At 31.8% G+C, this 27,907-nt stretch overlaps 3 protein-coding genes across 8 annotated transcripts; 2 read left to right on the top strand and 1 right to left on the bottom strand.

Annotated features, from left to right (window-relative positions):
* Window positions 1–1,043: 1,043 nt before the first annotated feature.
* Window positions 1,044–3,960, top strand: LOC105803379 (transmembrane 9 superfamily member 12). 4 transcript variants are annotated; one of them, XM_052623727.1, is made up of 2 exons: window positions 1,044–1,290; window positions 1,646–3,960. In XM_052623727.1, the coding sequence occupies exon 2, from the start codon at window positions 1,679–1,681 to the stop codon at window positions 3,656–3,658; it is 1,980 nt and encodes a 659-aa protein (XP_052479687.1). In that variant the 5' UTR covers window positions 1,044–1,290; window positions 1,646–1,678; the 3' UTR covers window positions 3,659–3,960. The 4 variants fall into 4 exon arrangements, with proteins under 4 accessions (XP_052479687.1, XP_012490981.2, XP_012490980.2 ...); XM_012635527.2 differs by having other exon boundaries at window positions 1,641–3,960; XM_012635526.2 differs by having other exon boundaries at window positions 1,605–3,960.
* A 5,901-nt stretch (window positions 3,961–9,861) lies between these two features.
* On the bottom strand, window positions 9,862–14,802 carry LOC105803380 (myb family transcription factor PHL8). The gene is made up of 7 exons (XM_012635529.2): window positions 14,734–14,802; window positions 14,542–14,620; window positions 11,669–11,745; window positions 11,512–11,566; window positions 10,863–10,935; window positions 10,718–10,787; window positions 9,862–10,551 (listed from the first exon to the last, which is right to left on the bottom strand). Exons 1-7 carry the CDS (start codon window positions 14,800–14,802, stop codon window positions 10,021–10,023), a joined length of 954 nt encoding a protein of 317 aa, XP_012490983.2. The 3' UTR covers window positions 9,862–10,020.
* Window positions 14,803–22,066: 7,264 nt separating this feature from the next.
* Window positions 22,067–25,452, top strand: LOC105803382 (uncharacterized). 3 transcript variants are annotated; one of them, XM_052623186.1, is made up of 6 exons: window positions 22,067–22,283; window positions 22,713–23,568; window positions 23,653–23,775; window positions 23,878–24,217; window positions 24,374–24,446; window positions 25,067–25,452. In XM_052623186.1, exons 1-6 carry the CDS (start codon window positions 22,206–22,208, stop codon window positions 25,250–25,252), a joined length of 1,656 nt encoding a protein of 551 aa, XP_052479146.1. In that variant the 5' UTR covers window positions 22,067–22,205; the 3' UTR covers window positions 25,253–25,452. The 3 variants fall into 3 exon arrangements, with proteins under 3 accessions (XP_052479146.1, XP_012490985.2, XP_052479145.1); XM_012635531.2 differs by lacking the exon at window positions 23,653–23,775; XM_052623185.1 differs by having other exon boundaries at window positions 22,713–23,775.
* Window positions 25,453–27,907: the final 2,455 nt, after the last annotated feature.

Here is a 27,907-nt window from a genome sequence, read left to right as displayed (position 1 = left end):
TTCCCCCAGGTGGTGACAAATGTTTAAAGGCAAACAAATGATGGTATGTCGTAGAGAAAGACAGAGATTATTTGACAGTTGGCCGACCTTTGAATTGAATTGCATTATAAGGATGTAACTAAACTACTTACTATTTTAAATATAGATACCTTTCCATCAAATTTAACATTTTTTTATTCAATAACTTGTTTTAGTAATAATTAATGCTAATACATGTGTCATTATTTTATCTCTAGAAGACATGGAACATATTAGGGGGCATGGCTGTGTTAAATACGGTAATTTATGTATTAAAAAGTCCATTTTGAAATGATATAAAAAAAATTAAATAGAAAGTTTAAATGATTCTTTTGATAAAATTAGAGAACTAAAAAAATTATTATATTTAAATAAAATCAACAGAGAAGAGTAGACGACTGATGGTTGCGGTTCATTATGGATCAAGGGATGTATAAGGAAATTAGATGGACAGGCTTAAGGATGGTTGGAGAGGAGAGTTCTAAGTGTCTATAAGTGGTTTCTTCATCCCTACTCTGGTATTATGATTGGATTTAGATATAAGAGACAAAGAAAATTCATACAAATTAAATTTGTTGACAACAGAGTTATAACATTATAGGTTAAAGATGTGACTTTTAGGATAGTCGAATCATCAATGAGCTCAAAGCTCCATGTGCATCTAACAGAGGTGGCTCAGCGAGAGTATGCTATAGTATTGTCTGATGCTTATGGTTGTAATGTAATTCACTTATTAGTGACACGTATAAGAACTTACAAATATATATATAACAAATTTATTGTTAAAAAGGTGAGCAATTAAATTAAAAAAGCATATATCAATGCCTTGGTTTTTAGGAAATTTAAATTATAAGTTAACGGTTTAATTATCTTAGTACCAATTAACTCAGTAGTTTATTATATGTATAGATTAAATAATAAAATAAAATATTGTAAACAAATAAAAACGGTAAACTCAACCAAGGCAGATCTAACTGGAGTTACGGTAGTAGCGGTGAAAATTAAAGAGTCGAGTCCACGGCTCTGTTACTCTTATCACAACTTTCATTGGCCAAAATTTTCTTTTCTGTCTACACATGACCCTAATCTCCGATTTAATCTCTTGAAAATACTCGCAAGAATCCCGGTAGCTTTAACCATTACCAAGGAAAAGGAAAAGTTAAACCCATAGGGCTCTGCTTCGTTCCCACGCGTTTTCCGTGGTGTCCAAGGATCCAATATTTCATCAGTTTCATTTCCTATCGAACTTCAACCACCCTAGATCTGTCTCAGGTTCTTCTTCCAATCTTCTTGTTTATCCGTCCTTTTACTTTAATGGGTTTTTTTTCTATATATGATCTACCATTTCGTAATCTGTTCAGTAGTGTGATCTTTCTTTATGAACACTTCTTTGAGAAGTTTTTGTTGAAATAGCTATTTTTTATAAAGTATTTTGCATTTTGCTATAGGGATCTGCTGCTTTTAATGTTTGATGTAATGAAATTATTGTATACGCTGGCATCTGGGGCTTTTTATTTTTGGTGTTAATGTTAAGTTAGGGATAAATTTTGCATGGCAACCGATCGTTGAATATTTCTTTGGTGTAGACTTATTTGTATCTTGGGTGCCTCGGGTTACTGTAGCTTAGGTTCGAGCGTATACTGCAAGATTTGCTATTACGATGGTTTTCCCAGAAAGAAAGATGCCTGGAGTTTGCTGGGTTTTTCTGTTACTGCTTCTGTTTGCTCATATTTGTGATGGGTTTTACCTTCCGGGAAGTTACATGCACACGTATTCGACTAAGGATACTATATTTGCCAAAGTTAATTCCTTGACTTCCATTGAAACCGAGCTCCCTTTTAGTTATTACAGTCTCCCTTACTGCAAGCCTCTTGGTGGAGTAAAGAAAAGTGCCGAGAATCTTGGTGAACTTCTCATGGGAGATCAGATTGATAACTCCCCTTATAGGTTTCGAATGAATGTGAATGAGTCTCTCTACCTTTGCACCACCAGCCCCTTGAATGAGCACGAGGTTAAGCTTTTGAAACAGAGGACTCGTGATTTGTATCAAGTGAATATGATTCTAGACAATTTGCCAGTGATGAGGATTGCAAAACAGAACGGGGTTAACATTCAGTGGACTGGATTCCCGGTTGGTTATTCTCCACCAAACAGTAATGATGATTACATAATCAATCATCTCAAGTTCAAGGTTTTGGTTCATGAGTATGAGGGAAGTGGTGTGGAGATAATTGGAACCGGGGAAGATGGGATGGCTGTGTTTCCCAAAGCTGATAAGAAGAAAGCTTCTGGTTTTGAGATTGTTGGTTTCGAGGTGGTTCCGTGCAGTGTTAAATATGATCCAAAAGCCATGACTAAACTTCACATGTATGACAAAGTCTCCTCTGTGAACTGCCCCTTGGGGCTCGGCAAGTCGCAGCTAATAAGGGAACAAGAAAGGATCTCTTTTACTTACGAGGTTGAATTCGTTAAAAGTGATATTAGATGGCCATCTCGGTGGGATGCTTATTTGAAGATGGAAGGGGCACGCGTGCACTGGTTCTCAATTCTAAATTCTCTAATGGTGATCACTTTCCTTGCTGGTATTGTGTTTGTCATCTTCTTGAGGACTGTGAGGAGGGATTTGACAAGGTACGAGGAACTGGACAAAGAAGCTCAAGCACAAATGAATGAGGAGCTTTCTGGGTGGAAGCTTGTTGTAGGAGATGTCTTCAGAGAACCAGATTGTCCAAAGCTTCTCTGCGTGATGATTGGAGATGGAGTTCAGATTATGGGAATGGCAGCTGTCACTATAGTTTTTGCTGCCTTCGGTTTCATGTCACCAGCTTCACGAGGAATGCTACTGACAGGGATGATTATTCTTTATCTTTTCCTGGGTATTGTGGCTGGGTATGTTGCTGTACGTCTCTGGAGAACTCTGAAGGGAACTTCAGAAGGATGGAGGTCTGTTTCGTGGTCCGTTGCGTGCTTCTTTCCTGGAATTGTCTTTGTTATCCTTACGGTATTGAATTTTATTCTGTGGGGCAGTAAAAGTACTGGTGCAATCCCCATTTCCCTGTATTTTGTACTTTTATCTCTCTGGTTCTGCATTTCTGTGCCTCTGACTCTCATTGGAGGATTCATAGGGACCAGAGCTGAAGCTATTCAGTATCCTGTAAGAACTAACCAGATTCCTCGGGAGATTCCTGCACGCAAATATCCATCATGGCTTCTTGTTCTTGGTGCTGGGACCCTTCCATTTGGAACCCTTTTCATTGAACTCTTCTTCATCCTATCTAGCATCTGGCTTGGCAGGTTTTATTACGTGTTTGGTTTCTTGCTTATAGTTCTTCTACTACTGATCACCGTTTGTGCCGAAGTGTCAGTGGTCCTTACCTACATGCATCTTTGTGTCGAGGACTGGCGATGGTGGTGGAAGGCTTTCTTTGCTTCGGGTTCAGTATCACTCTATGTGTTCCTCTACTCCATTAATTACTTGGTCTTTGACCTACAAAGTTTGAGTGGTCCTGTGTCAGCTATTCTTTATCTCGGGTACTCAATGATCATGGCGATTGCGATAATGCTGTCAACGGGCACCATTGGCTTCATCACATCATTCTATTTTGTCCATTATCTCTTCTCCTCCGTCAAGATCGACTAAAAGTTTCATTTGGTGATCTTCATCAACTGGTGGAAAAGACATAGGCTTGTAAGAGTATGATATATCGGTGAAGTTGCCATTGGTAGCTAATCATGTTACACTTATCAAAGAGACACTCAAAATCATTCAAAATTATATGTTAATTTTGGTGGTGGTTGAGTGTAGGACCTGATAGATTTAAAAGTCTGATTACTAGTTACGAGTTTTTGTTTGGATTACATGTAGGAAGTTGTAGTTTGTTGGACGTGAAATCTTGTATTTTCTCTCATATTTTTAATCAAATAGAAACATTTACTTTCTAAGATCACAGCCATGGACCATGGGCCTTTTATTACTTCTTGGGCTCATAAAAGGACCAACCATAATAATGGGGTTAAGAATATACAATTTAATTTCTTTGTTTAAATTTCCTTCATTCTCTCTGCATAGATCTGATTGTTATTCGTTCGAAGGCTCGCTTGAAAAGTAGAAAAGTTTGAGCAAAAATATAGATTTGAAAAATGACTTAGACAAAAAAAAATGTTTGTTTTCTAAATGGGCAATGGGCTGGGTCTTGATAGATTTTTTTTAGCTCAAGCCCAGCCGGGCCTGAATTAGTTGTTTTGCAGTTGTTTCGCTATTATCTTGTTATTATATTGCTACTATTTTGTTGTTATTATTTGGATAATATATATTTCTTGTTTTCTTGTTTGAATACTATATAACATTTATTTTAATGTTTTAGTGTATTTGATTTTTTATATTTTTAAAATTTATTTTTATATAAAAAATAATCTAAAAAAATTATTTTGGGCGGGCTGAGACAGGTTCGAGTTTAGCATTTTTTATTTGGGCCAGGCTTGAGTAAAATTTAGGCCTATTTTTTGGGTTGGGCCTAAAAATTTGCACCAACTCGACCCTAACACAGCCTGGCCCATGATCAAGTCTAATTTAGTCTATATATTTTTGTTTTTAAGAATTTAGTCCCTCTATTTTTTAGATTTTAAAATTTAGATCTAATTGTTAACATTTATTTTTGTTAAATTTGTTGGTGTGCTATTTTGAAATAATAATAAAAACTTACTTGGTAGCTATGTAATTAAAAAATATTTTATAATAAATTTGAATTTAATAAAATAATTTTAACAATATTAATAATTGGATTTAAATTTTGAAATATGTAAGACTAAATTCTTAAAAGTAGAAGTGAAAAAAGAGAAATGAAAATCCTAACTAAATTTTAAATTTACTAAGTATACGGAAATTTATGGGTTTTTTTTTTTGTGACAAAAAGAGTACTTAAACTAATTACATAGTCTAAATCGTCCCCCCTAGCGGAGAGACCTCATACAAGTATAAATCATATGTTCTATGTTGAGCTAGTTTAACCAATCTATCAGCATCCTGGTTGTCCTCTCTAGAGATGTGCCGAATGTGCTTGTGACCCATCCGCGTCAGCAGCTGATGAATTCTTCTGATCAAAGCAGAATTAGAACCATTTGAAGGCATCTCCTGAATAGCTTTAACTATCTCAAGATTATCAGTTTGAATGAAAACGCCGTCACAACCACGATCAATTCAGAGAACCAAGTCATCCAAGATGCCCCACAACTCAGCATAAAAAACAGAGCAATTCCCCAAATATCTATTAAAGCCCAAAATCCACTCCCTATCTCAATTTCTCGCTATTCCTTCCGCCGCAACAAATCCAACGTCATTCATGATAGACCCATCCGTATTCAAACATGCCCAATTGCCATCTAAATGAAGACATGATGACATACCTTGTGACATAATCGATGTGCTCCTATTAAGAGAGACATATTGCCTTGCCCAACTGTATGACACATTGATAATTTCATTAGCATTTTAGGTAATCCCTTGAAAAATGAAGAGATTGTGATTCTTCCAAAGGCACCACGCAATAATCCCAAAAAGACATTGACAGTCCACATCTCCCAAGCACCAATCCTGTTGAATCTGCATGTTTAAAACAAGTCATTACTGCAAACTACTTGAATAGATCTTGGTATACCATTCAACTGGAATTAAAATATCTCAAATATTCCTTGCTACAATAAGTCCCTAAGAACATGGATAACATCTTTGGAAACATGACCACAAACCCCACAAGTCGAATTATGACCTCAGCCCCAGCGAACCATTTCCTCCTTGGTAAGCAATCGATGTTTGAAAACAAGCCGAATGAAGAATCTAACTCGTTGGGGCCCTTGAAATTTCCAGGAAATGTGTCACCTTAGATATTTTGATTTGATTTAATTTCAACTTTTGATTTGATTCGTAAAATGAGAAAGCGAATTTGTCATACAACCATTAAAACTCCACTTTTCCTTGACAAACTCAGAAAAATCCGTGTGCTCAACCCATCCCGTCAGAAAACGAAAAGGACACCCCTTTGGAACATACAATTTAAGCTCCTTTGAGGCATCGTCTTCCTGCTTCAATGCCCTTGAAATCCTAGTAAGCTCCCCCTCACGAATATAATGAATCCAGATTCACCGTCGTGAAGCCTGAAACTACCAGCTCAATATCAAAATTTCTGATATTCATGTAACACCCCTAACCCGAATCCGTCATTGGAACAGGGTTACGGAGCATTACTGGAGTTCACAAATTAAATACGGTCATTTTTCAACTTTCAAAATTTTTCTTAGAAGTAGGGGACACATGCCCGTGTCTCTGCTCATGTGAATGGAAATAGGCCATTATTAAACAAAATACCTATACATGCCACTATATCCAAAATCTAATCATTCGAACATACCGATATAACCAATTGATAGTGTGATATATCTCCGACAAGCTTCCAACCCAATCGAGCTTCCAATAATCTGTAGGGTAAATAAAAACAAATACATAAGCAATGAATGCTTAGTAAGCTCGTGTAGTCTTTAATCAAACTAGCTCATTTAAAATATAAAATCTATACATATCAAGGATAACCTAATATTGATATCACAACACTCATGAAGCTATATTCATCAACTCACAAGGTGAATAATTCCACAGTATCATTTAAACATATTATCCCAAGCTTAGTAGGATTTTAAATAACTCTAATACTTCATAATTTCTTTTGTCAAATACAATATAATCAATAAGCACACTTCCTTCAGATCGATATCAATAATAATCTATAAATCTTTCAATTCAAACACATAAGTCTCTTACCATTTCTTATTGAATCGAAGAACGGCTTACGGATATGAATACATCGTTCTTTTTATGCCATAGTCCAACTAGGGTCTTACACATGCATTACCATGGCTATGCCATGGTCTTACATTTGTAGTGTCACAACCCAATTATGGTATTATCCGACAATTCATCCTTTGCCACAGAATAATTGTACTCAATTCCGCGTTCAATCTAAAATGAGTATTAAATTCGATAATATATTACCAATAACTATTCAATTTGGCTTTTATTAGTTAATATCATATACTATCACATTGAGCCATTATTTATCTCATAAATTTTTAGTTCATGTTTTCATTTCACATTTTCAAATTATATTCCACAATCACGTTTCTTTCAATAGCTCAACTGTTTCATTTCGTTCGATTTAACTTTTCATTTAATTACCCCTATTAACAGATTCGGGCTTTGGCAGATACGTGGATTCCAACCAAACACACCAGTACGACACACTGTGCCTAAAACGGTACATAGTACCTGATCAGTATACGACACATAAGTGCCTGATACAACACACGAGGTGCCTGAAATACGACACACGAGGTGCTTGAAATATGACACATAAAGTGTCTGATGTACGACACATAAAGTGTCTGATCGATAAAGCCGATAAATTCCCGTACTCTTCCAATCTTATGGCATGCTAACTATATCCGACTCAGCCCGATTAGTTAATAGGGTTTTCAATTCTCAATTCAATTTCACATTCATTCCAAGAGTTACTTTCAATATCAAATTCACTTTTTCATTCACGAATCAAATTTCAATTCAATACTAACACATATTTCTTATTCCATTCAATTTTCTAAATTCAGTTCAATACTAACACATATACATATATATTATTCATCACCAAATAACATTCACTTTAATCAAAATTGTACGGAATATAGTTCATACGAACTTACCAGGTTAATTTGCAGAAATACCAAGATATAGGGGCATTTTGGTAGTTTTTCATTTCCCTCAATTTTCTACCCGATCTTGATCTAAGTTAATATTTCATTCAATTTATTAACTTAAACAATAAAACAATTCATTTCATGCAATTTGGTTATTTTTGATATTTTACAAAATTACCCTAAAATTTACTTTTATTCAATTTAGTCCCTGAACATATAACATGTAAATAAGCTATTTTAAGATAAACTCATATTAGCTGAATATTTACATATATTTTCCTCCTCCACTCCATTCCACATCCTTGATATATACATAATACCACTATTTACTTGTTTACTCATAACAAGCTGTTTACTTGAGTCATAGTCACTAAATTAATTATATCTTAAGCTACAGAACTCCAAATTGAGATCCGTTAATTTTATATGAAACTAGACTCACATATGTTATTACCATAAAATTTTCAGAATTTTTGGTTTAACAAATAAGTACAGTTTATTCTTTAAAATCATCTATATTCTGTTGTCTGACAGTTTTGACCCTTTTTCACTAAAATTAATTACCTCCTCGTACAGGATTTATATGATGTTACCATTTATTTATATTAAAATAGACTCATTAATTATTTTAAGCATGTAAATTTTAACCCCTAATTATTTTTCTCAAATTTTTTATGATTTTTCAAAGTCAGAACAGAGGAACCCGAATTCATTCTGACCTTGTCTCACAAAATTTATTATATCTCATGATTTACAATTTCATTACTTACACGTTTCTTCTATAAGAAACTAGACTCGATAATATTTAATTCCATATATTTCTCATCCTCTAATTCGATTTTCACGATTTATAGTGATTTTTCAAAGTTAACCTACTGCTGCTGTCCAAAACTGTTTTAGTGAAAGATGTTGATTACTAAGTTTATAACTCCTTATTCCCTTTCTCTATAATATTTCTCATCACTTTCACTTATTTCCCTTCACTAATATATCATGAACATAAGACCTTATATAAGAAAACTATATTATAACATCATTTCCATACTTTTCAATAATATCAAACTTAAAAATATATTGAAATCTTGATGTTCTTACCTTGTCATATTAATTTCAATCTTTAACTTGATTTTCTCTCTCTCCAATTTCTATTTCTTGAATCTAACTTGATATTTTAGCTTTCCATAGTCTCCTTGTTATCTTTCTCTCTTGAGGGATATGGAAATTCTTTTGATTTCTAGGTGAAAATGATAAATTTTTAGTAGAAAGACCAAATTGTAAAGAAAGCAAAATTTTCTTTCTTCTCTTCCCTTCTAACGTGAAATGCATGGAAAGATGGCGGGATGGATGATTCTTCATCTTCCTTTTCTTATATATACTAAATAAAATACTAATAAATTAATAAAATATTATTTAAAACCGAATTAAAATATTAATAAACTAATATTTATTTAATTAATTAATCTAAAATATCTCCAACATCATCATTATCTTCTAGATTTCTCTCTCTTCTAGTTGACCATTTTGCCCTTCATAATCTTTAAAATTTCATTCTTGAATCATCAATTAATTTGATAAAATTACGATTTAGTCCCTCAAAATTCTTCACCTTTTCAATTTGGTCCTAATTCATCCATTTTCCTTGATTTCTAGATTATTCTACCCTTAAAATATTTTTACTATTAGTCCTTTAACTTTTTATATTTATACTTTAACCCCTCAAATTTTGAGTATTTACTCTTAGGCAACAAAACTTTTTCACTTTTGCAATTTAATCATTTCTTGTATTAATATGTCATAATATGCTTCTCAATGTTGACATAACTCAAAATTTCCCTTTTTGTCACTTTATTTCCTTATTTTACTATATCAAGGATACCTACTTTCTTACTGTAGACTGTAGTAATTTTCGAGATATTACAATTCAAATCCAACTCGCACTTCAGCAGAAAATGATATCATCTACCAAAAAGTTAACAGTACCTTGGGCTTTTGACCCGAAATACATGGTTTTCTTTTAGCTTCATAGATTTTCAATGAGCAGCCAACTTTTGGCGCCATTTATCATTCTCAGCGTATGTATCATAAGCAATTCAAGCCACTTTAACAAGGGAAAATACTATTAAGGAAATGCAGCAAGAGTTTCAGACTTAACAGTTATTTCAGTCTTATGCAAGGATGGAAAGCCCTTAGAAACATAAACTGGGTTTTTTCAGTACAGTTTTCTTTTTTTTGAACGGTGCTACGGAAACCTTGAACCTTGTCCTACTTCAACCAATCTTGGAGATCGTTATAGTTAATGCAACCATGAAGATTGTCAAAGTTAAAGCTAGCATCGAGGTTGATTGGTTCATTATCCTCCCAATTCAGAAGGGCTTCTATCAGGTCCTCATCTTCTGTCTCACTGCCAGGAAGCACAGGCGAAGTTTCCTGATACGAACTTGCAGGATAGCCATTTGGAGTCGACAAGCTTTCAGGTGCAGGGTAAAGAGAGGTTTGAGGCTGATGTCCGGAAGGTGGAACCTCTTGAAGGCAGGGATTGGCTTGGCCTGTCGGTGCATCATATGTAGGAGGACAGGCGTTCTGCTGGTTAACATAAAACTGTGGTGATGCAGCCACCGTTCCGAAATCAGATGGGCCAGGCATTGTTGCGAATGTTCCTAAACCAGACGAGGATTGCCCTTGCCCATAGGGAAATGCATTTCCAGTAGCTGCACCGCCTAAATGATGATTGGCCAGTGCAGTGTTTAGATTTGTCCTTTGTGATTCCATATACCATAGAAAATGCTTCTGGGCCTGCAAAATCATTGCTTTGGATGCTGAACAAATATATCTAGTTGGCCAAAAGCATAAAAAACAAACAAAGAACATCTAATCTAAGACTTCCCAAAAGGGATTTAAGTTAAAACAATTGAAATTTCAATATCTACAAGATGATTATAAATTTCCTAAACAAACTCGCCTGAAGTTGCATATAGAGTCTTCCACGAGGTTCATTTTTGGGTCCTCGATTTCTTTTAGCTTTAGCTCTCCTGCATAATGTATGCCAATAAGCCACAATAGAGAATAAAAATCTTAAACCAGCTAAGCAGATAAGCAAATTAAACCTGTTAGGCTCCTTGTTCTGAGATGGTGAGTTCAAAGCTCTGAGGCTCCGCGCGCCTCCTTGCTGTTGAGAAACTGCCGTTTTTAGAACACATGATCAGCTTGAATACCAACATGTCATTCACAAGTTGCTCATCTAAGTTCAAACATCAGTCTAAATAAAAATAAGATATTCCTTCATGTGTTTGAGTTCAATTTGTTTTGCTTTCCGTCACATTCAAAGGTGGAACAGATTATCCTGAAATTTCATATAATGCACCAGAAATTTTTTCTATTACATGTCAGCTGATGCACAAAGTGAACCATAGAGCAACGGAAATAAGGCCGAGAAATATCATAAAAGCCTCTCACTCATAATTGTACATACAATCTAAAGTGAAGAGCCATTGAAATTTTCCACTTAGGCTTCTATAATTGTACATACAATCTAAAGTGCTACTATAATACAAATACCAGTGAATGAAATGTTCCCATCTTAGAAAGTTGGGGTGCTAGAAAACATCCAAATTGTTACCGTTTCCTAATTAAAAGATGGTCTTTGGAAAGAACGGATATCGAACAAGTTGTTAAATAAGAACACAATAAAATGAATCAATTCGCATGTTTAATATAACATTAAGAATGAAAGCGGGTAGATATAAAAAGACCTACCATTTTTGGATGTGTCCTGCCACTCCTTCACCCAAAATTTTCCCAGTCTAAATTTCTGGAATTCAGCAACATTAGGGGAATAAATGATAAACCCTCATAAGGAAAGTTGGTTTTAAAGGCTAAAATGGAAATGCGTAAGTTAAATATAAAAACTTACTTGTAAATGACTCTTAACATGGTAAAGATTGAGTCCATCTAAATCCATCAGGTCCAGAATAGTCTTCGGTGTTGCTTCTGCAAATAAGATTTATGGTCAGTTCTATGGATAATTAACAGTTACTTCAGGTGCAAGGTAGCTTACCAGCAGCAACGGCAGAGCCCCACAGTAACTCTAAGAATTCAGTACTATTGAGAAAAAATATATACATAGTTGAGTTTCGGAGACCAGAAAGCACAAGCCAAAGTTCAGTTCATGCATGAGGACTACCCGGTAACACATGTCATCCAAAAAGGAAGAAACAAGCATGAAATTCTCTAGTAGCAACTTACGAAAGAGCCTGAACAGGATCCAAATTTAAATCACAAAAGAATATGGAAATTACATATAAGCAATTACACAAACAACGACCATAAAAGCAATAAACTAGTAGTTAAGAAGAGGTGAAAGGCTAGGTGGTTGTCATCGAACAATTAAGGTTTACATCCTCTCGTAATTCTCTTTCTATAATTTCACATATATTCTGTATTTGATTAAAGAATGGTCTTTCATTCAGTTCTATCCATGGCATCATGTAATGGTTCATTCGTAGAACAAAAGTTACTTACAAATGGAGCTCACACCTTATTGCAAGGTCAAACTTTCAGCTAATAGAAAACAGGTCTAACAATAAAACACGCATAAACTTGCATTTGTTCCCATCTGCAGGCTTGTAGAGATGCTCTATTTTTCGGTAACGTCAACAGTTAGAATAATGGGAACAAATCCAAAGTCATCAAACATCTGTGTAACGGTATACAAGCCGACAAACTTGCAGTTGGTATCATCAAAAACATTATTGAAGAAGTCTTTTCTTCATCATACATCATCGATGCTAAGTAAAACCGTTAGGGAATGACGTAAAGCATTAAACGGAAACGTATCCAAAAAGAGCACGACAAAATGCAGGTTGGCCACCTTTCTAAAAACATCTGGCAGTGTTCAACAATATTCCTAGAACGAAATGTAACAGTTCAGCAAATATATATATGTGCGTGTGCATGCGTGCACGCCCACTCACCCGCCTACCAATTTAACATTTATAATACAGTTGCTAATCGACAAATATTTCATCAGCAGCCATCAAGAAGCTATACAAAATACCTAGATTTCCGTTAACTCAATCTAATTTAACACATCTGCATAGAAAGGTAGAAAGGCACTACAAAACCTATATGATCAAAAGAATGTCACTTTTGAGCCAATCTTATTTGGCATTATCAAAAGAACATTAGTTTCTTTTAAGCAGGCAAAGGTAAGCAATGGGAATGATACGAATTTACACAAAGGGAGAAGAGAAGGCAGAAAACCATCTGTCATAGATGATTTCGTTTGACCGTACCTGCTCAAGATTAGAAGCTTAAGCAAGATAATAATTACATATACTCAAACAAAGAAAGGAACCTAGCAACATGCAGTTAAAGAAAACAAGAAACTATATGAGGGGAAAATTTTAATATGGATTGCTGCATCTTTGAATGCTTGGAACATATGAATTTCGTCTGAAGACAAAAAATTAGAGGAGGTCCATTTCTCTAAATAAGGATCAAAGAATTCCAGTATTAAATAATTTAAACACCCTTAGATTTGATGGAAAGTAGTAACACATGCTAACAGCAAGCCAACCGAACTTACTTCCCAAACAAACAAGCATATAATACAAAAAAAATTATGGAAAAGAAAAATCTTAGAAGTTTGAGCGAGAAAAATGCAGCTAGAGGGGAATTCAAGCATTCAACATAAAATCTAAAACCACTAAGGCAGCCTGGGGTGCTAGATGCATGTTAGAAATGGATGAATATATGAAACAATCCCCCCTTGGACATGTTAACACTTAAAACAACATGCAGGTTATTTCAGATTGTTATAGAGGGGAAAAAATCAAGCTATTTTATGAGTGACTCTCTTGTGCCTACTACACATCAACAAAGATGAACATGATGCAGTCATTCAAGTATTCACATGTTTTATCCATTATCAACTGATCTAACATTTTGGAGACAATGAAGTAGAGAATAAGTGGGGGGGAATGAACACTGACTTTGAGGACCACCAAGCTTGTTGACAGCATCAACGAAATAAGCATGGAGTTCATAAGTCCATCGAAGGCGAGGTTTAATCTCATTAGTCACCATGAGGATAGGTTTCTCCTTTACCACCACCTCGTTATTAACAACCTGATCATCATTAATCTCAACAGGGATAGAAGGTCCCTGAGTTTCTTGCAAAGCAAGCAATGTGTTATGACCACCGCCCTGAATTTGGTGGTGGTCACCTTGGTTATCCCCATTCACATCACCTTCATGACCAGCCACTGCTTCTTTTCCTTTTTCCGTCCTTTTAAACTCACCAGGATTTTGATTCACAACGTTGTTTTCCATCATCGAATCACTCTTTCACTTCCACTCTACAAGTCAGCCTACAACTCTAGCTCCTGCTTTTTTTCCTAAACAACACTGTCTTACAGTGTTGTTGCAGGTTAATTTGCAACAAGAAAACAAGGCTACCCAAGATATAGAACAGGGAAATAAACAAAAACATGGCAATAAAACATGACATTACCCCCACAAAACAAGAAGAAAAAGCTGTGGACCCCACAGTAACTGTGGGGGCCACAGGACTAAACAGCAATAAACAGAGAGAAATTAGAGTAATAAATAAAAAGTTAAGAACAACAATCCAAAGTTAGACACAACGGCTGATTTGTAATTATCTTGATATTGGTAAAAGAGAAAAAGAGTGAAACTGCGGAATAGTGGAAGGGAGACTTTTGAACTAATTCAACCAAGGGAGAGGAAATCGAGGGGAAGGGAAGGGAGGAGGGATAAACTTACGTTCCAGGTGGGTGCCAATGCTGACGTTGGTGGCGGAGCATGTGACGTGTACGGTGGGCCGAAGTGGTGGTGCAGTGAGTCAGCAAGAAAAGGGAAAGGTATGCGTTTAGTTTGGTGAGTGAGGTGCATGGGATGAGAGGCGCAACGTGGAAGAAGAAGTTGTTCGGGGTTTGGTTTTTTCTACTTAATTACAGAGTCCAGGTGTGGTTTAAGTGTGGATTTGGCATTTGAAACTGCCGTTGATGATGACTCAATGGTCATTAATAAGAGTAAACCCCCCCCCCCCATCTTTTACTAGACAGAAAAGATTACCCAATTCTTCCTTTCTTCAAATACTATCTTTTTCTTAGTGCCAAATTTTCTTCATCCAATTTGGAAAGAAAATGAATAGTTTTTGGTAATTTTGAGAAATTAATCCAAAGTCTAAACTACATACTTATGTAAATTTTTGTTTTGTCGAGAATCCCTCTCGGCTCAAAAATAGGAGGACAATCTGCTTCAACACATTCGAACTCTCCTGCATTGACAACAATGTCCATGCCAATCGAGTTAAGACTCAATCGGCAAAGTAAATATTTTTATGTTATGAATTAACTCAAAATATAACTAGATTAGGTGAATTTTTTTATGAAACAAATTAGTAAAAAAATATTATATAAGATCCAATTGTGATTTTACTTGAAATGATGATATTGAGATAGTAAAAATTTTAATAATTTAAATTCAAATCTTATTATGCTTATTTATTTTTCTAGATTTTATATAAAACTATAAAAAATTTTAAATGATATTTTAGTCATTACTCAATTAAATTGATGTCTAATTGACTCGTGTTACTAACTTATTTAGGGCTTAATATATAATATAGATTATATAAATATTTATCTTTTATTATTTAAATTATTGATTGAGTTGATGTCGGAATTAATCGAACATCGATTGAATTAAAGGTCGGGCTTTTATTTTATTTTTATTTTTATTTTAAAATCTCAATTAAGTCCTTCAAAATTTTATAAATTCTCATTAAGTTTCCAAAGTTTTGAAAATTTAATTAGACCCCACTTTTTAAAAGTTCTCATTAAACCCTTATAATTTTAAAATTTTTAGTTAGATATCAAAATTTTAATGCTAAAATCCCCACTAGTTTGATAAATGACATAAAAATCAAGTTAAGATAGTTGAAATAGGATAGAGAAGTAATTTTATAATTCTTAAATATTTCTAATGAAATTAGAGGTGTCTTTGTTTTCATAGAAAATGATTTTTTTTTTGCATTTCTCTATGTAAATAATTTTGTTAAGGAAAATGACTTTTGGTTAGCTGAAAATAAGTCTAATTTTTTTAAAATTGTCTTCCCTTTTGAAAAGTGTAAATTATTTTTCGAGAAAAATTCTCATACGAGTAAGATTTTTATATAAAATTAACTCAAGTTAAATATTATAATAATAAATTTTAAATTTATTTTTAAATTATTTAAAATTTAAAAATATGGATACCAAATATTAATTTTCAGTATCATCGAAATATACATATTTATAATTAATTTAATTTATTATTTTAATAAAATATTTGATATTATAGTTTTAGTAATAAATTTAAAATTAATTTAAAATTTTAAATGATATTCTAAATATTTTTATTGAAATATATTTTATATTAATATTTTAATAAATACATTATCAATTATAAATATTAGTAACGAATCTTTTATAGTATAAAATATAAATATTTTAATAATATAAATATGAGTATTTACTTAAGTTCTGCTTAGCTTTGTTTATGCCTTCCGTTTTAATGTGATACTATCCACTCTTTATATATGTTATATATTAATTTTTACTTAATTTTAATTAGGCATTGGTTATTATTAAGTCTATATAAGCTATTATCTTATTATAAAATAGATGTCAATTGTCAAGGGAATGCTTCTATAATATTTCGTAACTAATGTAATTTATATTGTGTTTGTTTAATTAAAACAACTTTCAAAAATAATTTTAACAAAGTTTGTCATACAGCAAAAACTATTTTACGCATAACATCCAAACATTAGAAAATCAATTCATTTTCCAAAAATCATTTTTTAGAACTTGTTTTTAATTAAACAAAACACTCAAAATTCGTGAAGAATTAAAAGAAGGGGGATAATATAATTTTTTGCCCCTTTAATATCTTTACTTTTTTTTTTTGTTTATTTTGGCACTTGAACTTGACAATTAGGTCCAGTTTTGTATCTGGAGTTGAAAAATATAAAAGTTCGGTGATATGTCATCTAAGATTGTATCACATCTTGATTTTTTAAAATATATATAAAAATAATCTGGTGATGACATTGTGCAATATTAGAGTGCCACATCCATTATTTTAATACCTTACCGATGGTTGAACGGTCAAACCACTAGTTTCCGATTCAACTGATTCGACCGTTAGACCAATAATAATTAAATAATTAATTAAAAATTCATAGGAATCTAAAAATTATAAAAAGAAATTATTAAATTGGTTCAACATGTTCAACTGCTAATTTTTGTTCTAATTTTCTAATTTTTTTTTATCAATTTCAAGCAGTTTCTAATTCAATTGATTCAATCTCTTTGTTTGGACCGCTATACCAATCAGTTCTCAATACAATTAGTTCGATCGACTGATTCAGTTTTATTCTAGTAACACTAGTCACATCATCAAATCTTAATGAAATTCAAATCCAATGACCGAAATGAATCTAATTGTCAACTTCGAGTGTTAGAGTGGACAAAAAAAAGTACAAATATCAAAACGAACCTAGTTGCCAAGTTCAGAAGTAAAAAATTATATTATCCCCAGAATAAATTATTCGTTCACAATTTTAACTACTTTTACAAAAGCAAATAAAAATATGCATATTGTAGGATTTAAATCCAAATTAAATTGGATTGATAAAACCTTAAATTTACCACTCAACCAAAGCTTCATTTTAATATGTTTTACATATATTTATTTCAATTTACACAATTTATTATCTCCATTAATTGTATGTATTAATAATGTTATTAATTGAGTTTCAAACCATATATTTCATTATCTATTGTATGTTATTTTAAAACACTCATTTATGTTCTAAATTAGTGGTTTTCACATGCATATGCGTGTAATAGGATTTTTTGTTATTATATTATAACCCTTGACTGAGTTGGTGTCACGGGTTAACCGAGTATCAACTCGGTTAAGAAATTACTACTATACCCCTTTATTAAAAGATTACTATTATTATTTTGATCGTTTTTTGTCTTTTCATACTTTTATATGGTTTTTAAATAAAATAACTAAAATTAAAATATCTAGGAATTGAACTTGACTTTAATGGATTTATAAACAAATTTTTACCAATACACAAAAAATAATTCATGGGCAAACTTAAAAAGTTAACTACTAACATAAAATATTTTCTCCCAACTAATTTGTGTATCTATATCTATTTATACTATTATTATCTATACTATTAATAAAATCTCTAATTAAGTTGGTGTTACGAGTCAACCGAGCACCAACTTAGTTAGAGAAATTACAAAGATGACATTACATAATTAAAATAAATTATATTATTTTTGATACTTTAGTCTTTATTTTAACAAAACCGATAAAAATATGCGTATTGTAGGATTTGAACATATGCCAATTAAATTAGTAAAATCTTAAAATTACTATTCAACAAAAGTTTCATTTTATTATTTTTCATATGCTTTTATTTTAATAGGCACAATTTATTACTTTCATCAGTTGTATAAAATCTTAACTGTGTTGGTGTTACGAGTCAACTGAGCACCAACTCGATTAGAGAAATTACAAAATGACCTTTCGTAATTAAAATAAGTTATATTATTTGAGGGTACTTTAGTATTTTTATTTTAATAAAACCAATAAAAATATGCATATAATAGGATTTGAACTCATGCTAATTAAATTAATAAGATCTTAAATTTACCATTAAACTAAAGTTTCATTTTATTATTTTCATATGTTTTTAAATCACTATGCACAATTTAGTCTTTTAGTTTTAATAAAACCAATAAAATGCATATAATTGGAGCTGAATTCATGCTAATTAAATTAATAAGATCTTAAATTTACCATTCAACTAAAGTTTCATTTTATTATTTTCATATGTTTTTAAATTACTACATACGATTTATTACTTTCTCAATTGTATAACTGTACTATTAATAAAGTTCATGGTTGAATTGGTGTCATGAGTCAACCGACACCAATTGAGTTAGGGAAATTATAAAATGACCTTCTATATTAAAACAAGTTATATTATTTGAGGGTACTTTTGTCTTTTAATTTTAAAAATAAAAATATACATATGATGGGATTTAAACTTATTGCATTAGAAAAACTTCAAATTTATCACTCAACCAATACTTTATTTTGATTTACTAATACATTTTAATTTTATTATGCACCCTTTGTTATCACTATCAATTGTATATTTATACTATTAATAAAATACTTGACTAATGTGGTATCACGAATCAATCGGGCACCAATTTAGTTAGGAAAATTACAAAATGACCATCTGTATTTAAAATAAGTTAAGGGTACTTTAGTCTTTTATTAAAAAATAAAAAAAGTGCACATTGTTGGATTAGAACTCATGCTATACACAACAATAAAATATTAATTTACCACTAAACCAAAATTATATTTTAATATAATATTTAAATTTTAATTGTATTTTAAGTATGTATTTTCACATGTATATGCGTGTGATAGGTATACTAGTATTGATAATGTTATTGATTGTGATAGTGTCACAAGCTAACTTGACATCAACTCAAGATTGATGACAATACCGTGGTAAACAATTGTAATGCATTTAATATTCTTTATTTAATGTGTTTACGTGTTTAAATTCTGTAATACTCACAATTTAATCTTTTTTCTTTTTAATATCATACATATTGCATGCATTATCATTGTTAATTAGTTTCAAACCATACATTTCATTATTTATTTATGTTATTTTAAATAAATCCTATGTTTTAACTATGTAGTTTTCACATGCATACATGTGTAATCAATTTCTAATACTTATATAAAGTGCTTTATTGAGTTTAGTGTTACGACTTAACTCAAAACCAATTCATTAGGAAATTACTTAAAAGCCTTCTTTTAGAAAAGACTGTAATACTAATATAATCGTGTTTTTCGCCTTTTATTATTTTTATATGAAATATTTAAATAAAATAACTAAAATGTAAGGTCTAATGATTGAACTTGAGTCTAAAAAGTGTTTAATCATAGGCAATTTACCATTTCACCTACATACACAAATTTTTATAAATATAAATTTAATATTATGTTCTTCTTTCACATAGGTAGGTATGATAAAATCTAGATTATTTTATTTGTGTCACCCACATAATCAATATTATAGAACTATAATATTTAATTTTAAAATTTTGAAGGAAAAAAATTACTCATCTACAATATATATAAAAGAACAATTTGAAGAAACTTTTAAGTTAGATTCTTTTATCGTATTACTAAATTGAAATTTTAAAATAATGAATTATTATTAAAATAATTATAATTTAATTTAAATTTAATAGTTAAAAATTTAACGTAAAGTAATGTGATAAAAATGCAAATAATGATATTTTCATTCTCATTGTTAAAAAATTATGATTTAATTTAGATTCAATAGTTAAAAATGTTGAGGTAAAATATTAGGATAATAATTATGATACCTCAAGTTATAATTTAATAAATTAGATTTAATAGTTAAAATTTATAATCTAAATACGATAACTCAGTTAAATAAAAGATTGATGTAAAATTGAGTTTTAATTTGAATTGAATTAATTATTGTAACCATATAACAGAGAAGAGATTTTATATACCAATTATTGATTAATTAATATTAGCATTATAAATCAATTAAAAGGTAAGTTTAGTTATATAAATAGCCTTCATTAGGCATATTTAACCGAGTAGCAATTAAGAAAAATTATCAGTATAAAATTTTATAGTCGTTAACATTAATAAGTTAAAAATATATTTGAATAACTTAGACGCAAGAAAAAGATGAAAGATTATTTTAATAGATGACAAGAGCCTTAGACCTTGGGTTGATGATGTCACTCGCCGTAGAGTTGAGGGCAGTTTGTAGGACATCTTGGGAATATAGCTTTCAAGGAGGACTGAATGGGCTTTTTGTCTTCCTAAACTGACGCTTTAATCTTGTTATTTCAGAGTCTTACCCTGGTTTATTTCATGCTCTTCGAGTATTAAAAATGAATTTCCTAAGAATTACATTAAATTCAATTAGTGAAATAACCTTTAATTGAGATTTGGTTAAAATATGTAGTAATTTTTTTATAATTTTAAAATTTAGTTCAAGAATTTAGTTTCTCTATTTTATATTTTAGAATTTAATTATAACTTTTAATAATGTTGAAAATTTTGTTAAATTTAAATTTATTATGATGTCATTTTTATGTTATATTACTATCAAGTGAGTATTTTTATTCCAAAAGGTCATACCAATAAATTTAATAAAAAATAGTAACGTTAACAATTGGATCTAAATTTTAAAATCTAAAAATAGAGGACTAAATTCTAAAAATAAAAGTATAACAAATTGGGAGGGGTGACAATAATAGGTTATGATGTGCATATAATCCCTGTAGTTTCTTAAAAATAGGAATTTAGTCTCCTTATTTTTAGATTTCAAAATTTAAGTCTAACTTTTAATCTTTGTTAATTTTATTTTGTTAAATTTATTGGTGTGACTTTTTATTAGTGCATTATAAATATTATTATTATTTTGACCTAATTTTAAAATGTTTAAATGTTTGGGTTAATTACTATTTGGTACACTGTAGGGTTCGTGGTTGCCCCTCCCAACAATGTGATTTTCAATATTCGAACATGTGTCTCTTTATAAAAATGCAATGTGACTTACCATTACATCAAACACTTTCACATTATAAGCATGAGACATTTTTTTTTCACTCATACTATATATAAAGTAATCTAATAAATATACAAATCTAAAATGCTTTCCTTTTAATAGAAAAACCTAAAAAACATTAATCAACCGATAAAATCTCAATTTTACATATAAATTTTAATTCAATATGTTATGTGATACATGAAGTTTGATTTAATAATTATATACTGAAATTTTGATTTTGATTTCAATTATATATAAGAAAATTTATTCTTTATTTAATTATAAACATTTTAGAAAATAATAAACAGTAAAATATTAATAAATTAGAAATAGTGTCAATAATTTATGAAAATTAAATTAAATTAAAATTATATATATAATTTTATAAAATTAAAGCTAATGTGTTATATTTCACATTAAAAAATAATATTTCTTCACTCAATAAATTCAAATGTTTATAGAAAGAAACAAAAAGAAGCTTAGTCGGTCCAAAAAAAATGTGGGCTGGACTTGGAGAAATTTGTACATAAATTGAGCCATATATAATGAGGCTCAGCTTTCATTTTCCCTCTCAAACGGACCCCAATTTTCCCACTCAAAAGTGAAAATCCTAGAAAAATTTCCATACGCTAGTGAATCAGCGATTCATCTTTTTCTTTTAAGGATTCAAAATCTTAAAAATAAACCAAACGGTGAGCCGAAGAAAACCTTACTTTGAGAAAAAAAAATGAAAACAAAATCTCGTGCCGTTAAGGGCAGAGCTATCGATCCCATACCTCCTTCAAACTTCCCACTCCTCTATCAGGTACCTTTCTCTTTCCTCTTTTTTCTTTCTCATGCTTTCTGTTTGTTTCTCTGGAATCCACAACATCAAAGCAAACAATTGCGAGATCTCTTTTCTTGTTTTACTTCACTTAATAGTTTTTATTTTCCTTTGGAGCCTGAGAATTTGTGTATTCTTATTGCGTTCGTATTATTTGTTGTGTTATACTCCTGTTTAAGATCGAATATTTATATAAACTTTAGCGCTATAATTTATGTCCATCCACTTTTCTCCGCTTTCAATTTTTGGAAGTTTCAATTCTTTCACCTTGCCAAGTAAAGCCTAAGAGTTGATGTCTTTTTCTATGTACCGTCAAAGTGTGGATGTGAAAGTGAAAGTCATCTGCGTGTTTTCGAAATGTCAGCATAATATGACTTATTTCCGCATTTTTTAAAAAACATTTTGGTACAGGATGAAGAATGTCGTATAAATGGCAATGATTCCGGAGTATCAGAGGATGCCGGTTTTAATCAAGATAAAGTTAATAATGATGATGATGTTGGTGGTAAGGACGATGAATTTGATGATGAAGATGAGGAGGAGGCTGATGGTGATGGTGATGGCAGTGGCGGAGGCATTTCTGGCCATTATGATAATGATGTGATTCCTGATGATGTTGATAAGGGGGATGAGGATGAAGCTAATGAAGAATATCATATAGATGGCAATGATAACGGATTATCAGAGGATGCTGGTTTTAATCAAGATAATGTTAATAATAATGATGATGTTGGTAAAGACGATGACTTTGATGGTGAAGATGAAGATGAGGAGGGTGATGATGATGGCACTGCCGGAGGCGTTTCTGGTCATTATGATAATGATGTGATTCCTGATGATGTTGATATGAAGGATAAGGATGATAATGTTGTAGTTCAAAATTTTGTTGAGAAGGTGGATGAATCCGCAGGAGTGAACTGTATGATAACAGATTTGTTAGGAGGAGAGTTTGGTTACAGCTGCAATGGGAGAAGCGGTCAGGTCTTGGTTTGCAGTGAAAATGGCTGCTCAATTTCTATACATAAGATGTGCATGAATATTGAACCTCAATTTGATGATACTGGTAAATTCTACTGTCCTTATTGTTGGTACAAGCGAGAAGTAGCAAGGACCGAGGAATTGAGAAAGAGAGCCATGTTGGCGAAGAGGGAATTGTCAAAGTTTATGCATTTCAAGTGGGATGGTGGAAATGAAGAGAAGCTGGAAACTGGAGCAGAAAACATGAAAGCGGCAAGTCTATCAACAATGGCAGAGGAAAAAAAAGCTGGTAAGTGTGGAAATAGGCTGAACAATGATGCTAATGAAACAATACTTTATAATCAGGAGCAAAACATGTGCGTTGAGTCTGTAGGCAAGGTAAATTCTGATGATGAAAATATCTCCAAAGCTCATGGGTTTGACAACAATGTTGTGGATGGACATGTGCTACAAGAGGAGGATGAAGAAAATACTTCTGATAGTGAAAATGATGGAGGTGATGAGGATCCCTGGTGTAAACCACCATATCACCCAAACCATTTTGAAATTGTGAATGATGCACTTTGTTTATCAACTAAAGGGACTTCTAACCTTACAGGTGTACTGGAAGACAACCAAGGGAAGAGTGGGAAGGAAGAGCCAATGTTGCCAAACGCAGTGGGAAATGCTATGGCACTAATAACCGAAGATGCTACACCTAAGGTTCCCACAATTGAAAGTTTTGAGTTTCTATTACCTGATTTGGATACTGGGACACCTCTAGTGCGTCAAATGCGCATCAAACATACAGCTCAGAGGGCAAGACCTCGGAAAGTTGATTCACCAAAGAAGTCATCCTTCCAACCAAGTATCAGTGCAAAGGATGAGAATACAAACCAACAAGGAAAAGCTACAGCAGCAAAAAACTCTGTTCAATGCCAAGAGTTAACCAAGCGAATGTAAGTTGTTTGGGGTTTTACATTGTGGTTAAGGTAACATGCTAAAAGGAACCATGTTGTGCATGGTATATTTGTTGCTAGATCGTAGTTCATGCTGTGGTTTTTTGTTGACTATCATTATACTGAAATTACCTTGTTTTTCAATCTAAATTGCAGCAGGACCCCAATATTGGGTAATGTAAAACGTAGAAGACTACATTGGACAGTTGAAGAGGAAGATATACTGAAGGTATATGGTTATGAACACTACAAACATCCCTTTTTTAAATTCTTTATTTGTTAGCATGTACATATTAACTTTTCGGATCGATTCAGCTTGATTTATGCTACATTCCTGTTTCCTTTATTTCATTGTATTTGAAGCATAAACTTTCATTGATCATCTTAGTTACTGCTTGGCTAACCGATAGATTTTCTATGATGTGTTTAATATTTTGTAAGATTCCCCACTTACATCCTTCCCTAACCTAGTAAAATAGGATGTCTCACCTCAATTCAAGATCGCAATGTAGACCCCGTTAAATAATGAACTTTTTAAACTTGTCAGCTTCAGACAGGCACATAGACACAAGTATAGTTTTCTGAATAGCGCTGATGACTAACAAAATGATATTGCTGTATTGTAACAATGGTTGAGAATCGGTATTGAATATCTTGAACAGTTGAGGCATGCCTCTCTTCGGCCTTTTTTGCCTTTACAGGCACATGGTCACTCAGAGGTGCTTTACTAGATTTGCTGTGCCCTACGTGGGACTACACTGAATTGGGATGTACATGCTAGCATAACTCAAAGAATTATCTTTGTTACATCAGTTTCTTTTCTTGACTGCCATATGTTTGTGTTGGCAGGAGGGAGTGCAGAGATTTTCATTGACAATGAACAAAAACATCCCCTGGAGGAAAATTTTGGAATTTGGTCATAATGTTTTCGGCACAAATCGTCTGCCTGTTGACCTTAAGGATAAATGGAAGAAGATTATGGCCAAAGAGGACCCAAAAAGTAACAAGGGGGTACTGATTGCATTGAAGAAATAAGGTGATGTTTGTAGATGTTAATATGTCCATTTTGGTGCAACTATCTCACTAAAACAGATTGGTGGTTGGTATGTTGAAAAGTAGAGGTAATTGTTCTATAAACTTGATAACCTCTTTTGCCTTAGGTTATGGAGAAAGTTGCTACAATGTTGTAATATTTTGAGGAACTTAGTAAATATGAAATTTAGCATTTCCTAGAATCTATGAATGGCCTCTGATTACTCGATAGGACATTGGAAGTGTACAAAGTATTTGTGATGGGTCAGCTGTTGCGGAGATGGTAGTACCAGCCATTCAAAACTAATTACATGACTAATCCAACCGTTCAAAATTAACATTTACAAGTGTTCTAACTATTGCTGAAAAATCATCGCCTTCATCAAAATTGTGCACATGAATAATCGGGTCATGTCCCCTCTCTGGACTTGATTTTGGAGCATAGGGCGGCCATTCTTCGACGGACTGTCATTAATACACATCATCCAAACCATTAATTATAACCAATAACATGCACTTTATTTCAAACATTAATTTATGTAAATAGGTTAATATAATTTTTGTATCAAATCATAGGACCATCATTTAAGATATGTCCATAGGTCGGCCAACTAAAATTTTGTTAGGCCTGGGCTCAGCCTAAAAAATTGGTTTAGAATTTTACTTAAGGTTGCTCGGATAAAAATGTTAAAATTCAGGTTTAAATTATTTTTTATATTATTTATATATATATTAAAAATATAATACATCAAAAAATATTAAAAATGTTAAAATAAATATTTCTCAACAAATTAAAAATAAATTAAAAAACATTTATATTTAAATAACATTAACATAGGTGCAATTTAACAAGCAAAAGTCTCTAAAATATTAACAAAATTAACAATAAAACAAGAGTTATACAATATCAACAAAATAGTAGCAATAGAATAATGAAATAGCAAAATAGTGAAAAACAACAAAAATATAACAACAAAACAGTAAAAAAATAGCAAGAAAATAATTAAAAAAAATAGCAGCCTTTTTTTTTGCATATTCGGGTCGAGTTGGGCTCGGGGGCCAAAAAAGCCTCACTCGAGGCCTGACTCGTTTTCTAAACGGGTCTTATTTTTGCACCCAAGCCCAATTTTTGAGCTTATATTTTTATCCAAACCCTCTCACTTTTTAGATGAACCTTTGAGCTAAGCCGGGTGACCCGACCCATGGGTCTACTCTATATGCTTTGTTTCAATCACCAGCAATAATACTACGTATAAGAAAATTAGGCTAAGGAGGAACGACTTTGCATGCATGCATATATAATAAATGAAAAAAAAAAAAAGGAAAGGGAAAGGAATCAAAGGATATATAGATTATAAAAAGCTTTGATAGCTGAGAAGTGGGGAATTCTTGGTTGAACTAAAGGAGGCCATGAGCTCATCAATGATAAAATTAGTAGAGAGGATATAATGATAGTAAGGACTCTTCATTGTTTACAGTTTGTAATAAAATGAATCAAACTTAGGAATACAAGAAGACGAAACCTTATTATATGATTGGAGTGGAAATGAAACACATTTATTCGCCATTTCCTTACCCCCCATTCAACACTCTACGGACGACTTCCCCCCTCCAATGCCTTCCCTTTTTTCTGTTTTGTTTTTTCTATAGTGATGTTAAGTCTCATTGAATTTGAAGTTAGTTAAGCTCAATCCTTAAATATGATGTTAAGTCGTTATTCCGGAATATTAAGTTTTAGGGTTGAATTAATTTCAGATTGATCAAGTTTTTCTTTTTGAATTTTTTAAATCATTTGTGATAATTCAATTATCGTTTCTTTTTCATGCTAATTTTAAATATTATATTTTTAAATTTTATTTTGATAAAATGACTTTTGTTTTATATTTTGGTGGTTTTAAAGGTTTTTTCATAAATATTAGTACATAAATATAGTTTTTCAATTAAATAAAAGAGAATCAAGAACTCTTATATAATACTTTTTTTAAAAATATAGAATATTTTTACGTTATTTTCACTACTTAAAATATAAAATATTTATTTTTACTTCATAATTAAAATTTTATAAATTAAATAAAAATTATACTTCAATTTGATTCGGGTAATGGCAGTTTTTTAACTTGTGAATCAAGTAACGTTCAAACGTACGATGGTTTGAATCAAATTTCCTCTCCTATGACCTATCAAACTCTTCACCATTCAACCGAAGACAGTCTACAATTTTTAGCTTCAAGAATTCCAAGTTTAGCTTTTTTCTCTTTTAACTTTCTTCTGCTAACATTTTTTTCTCCCTGCAAAACAACCAAATAAGTGCGAAATTATATTATTGGCAGTCATCCATATTATGGAAAGTCAAAGATATGAGTATCAAAATATTGGCATAAGAAATCTGAGATATTTGTAATATTTGGTCCCTAATTGTATAGTAACTTTACAAGTTGATCCCTGAACCTCAATTATAAATAGGCCTAACCATCTCTCATTCATTGTATCCTATATTTGCCATTCTCTACTGAAGGCGTTGTTCTCTCTCTCTTTGTAAGTTTTCACTTGTATTTTGGAGTGAAATATATTTGGTAGTGCCAGAGGACGTAGGCAAATTTTGCTGAACCTCGTTAAAATTCTTGTGTTCTTTATGGTATTATTCTGCATATTTTGTGA

This window comes from Gossypium raimondii, chromosome 11 (genome assembly GCF_025698545.1).
Source record: "Gossypium raimondii isolate GPD5lz chromosome 11, ASM2569854v1, whole genome shotgun sequence".
In the NCBI taxonomy this organism is placed as follows: Eukaryota; Viridiplantae; Streptophyta; class Magnoliopsida; order Malvales; family Malvaceae; genus Gossypium; species Gossypium raimondii.
Note: the sequence above shows the minus strand (reverse complement) of the source record. Positions and strands in the feature narration are given on the sequence as shown.

Excerpts from the sequence above, each read along its gene's own strand:
- LOC105803379 (XM_052623727.1), top strand. The coding sequence starts at position 1,679 with ATGGTTTTCCCAGAAAGAAAGATGCCTGGAGTTTGCTGGGTTTTTCTG.
- LOC105803380 (XM_012635529.2), bottom strand. The coding sequence starts at position 14,802 with ATGACCATTGAGTCATCATCAACGGCAGTTTCAAATGCCAAATCCACA. Across the intron at positions 14,621-14,733 it reads TTAAACCACACCTGGACTCT|CTCACTGCACCACCACTTCG; the intron begins GTAATTAAGTAG and ends TTTTCTTGCTGA. Across the intron at positions 10,936-11,511 it reads GCAGGACACATCCAAAAATG|TTTCTCAACAGCAAGGAGGC; the intron begins GTAGGTCTTTTT and ends TAAAAACGGCAG.
- LOC105803382 (XM_052623185.1), top strand. The coding sequence starts at position 22,206 with ATGAAAACAAAATCTCGTGCCGTTAAGGGCAGAGCTATCGATCCCATA. Across the intron at positions 23,776-23,877 it reads TGATAGTGAAAATGATGGAG|GTGTACTGGAAGACAACCAA; the intron begins GTGATGAGGATC and ends CTAACCTTACAG. Across the intron at positions 24,447-25,066 it reads AAGAGGAAGATATACTGAAG|GAGGGAGTGCAGAGATTTTC; the intron begins GTATATGGTTAT and ends TTGTGTTGGCAG.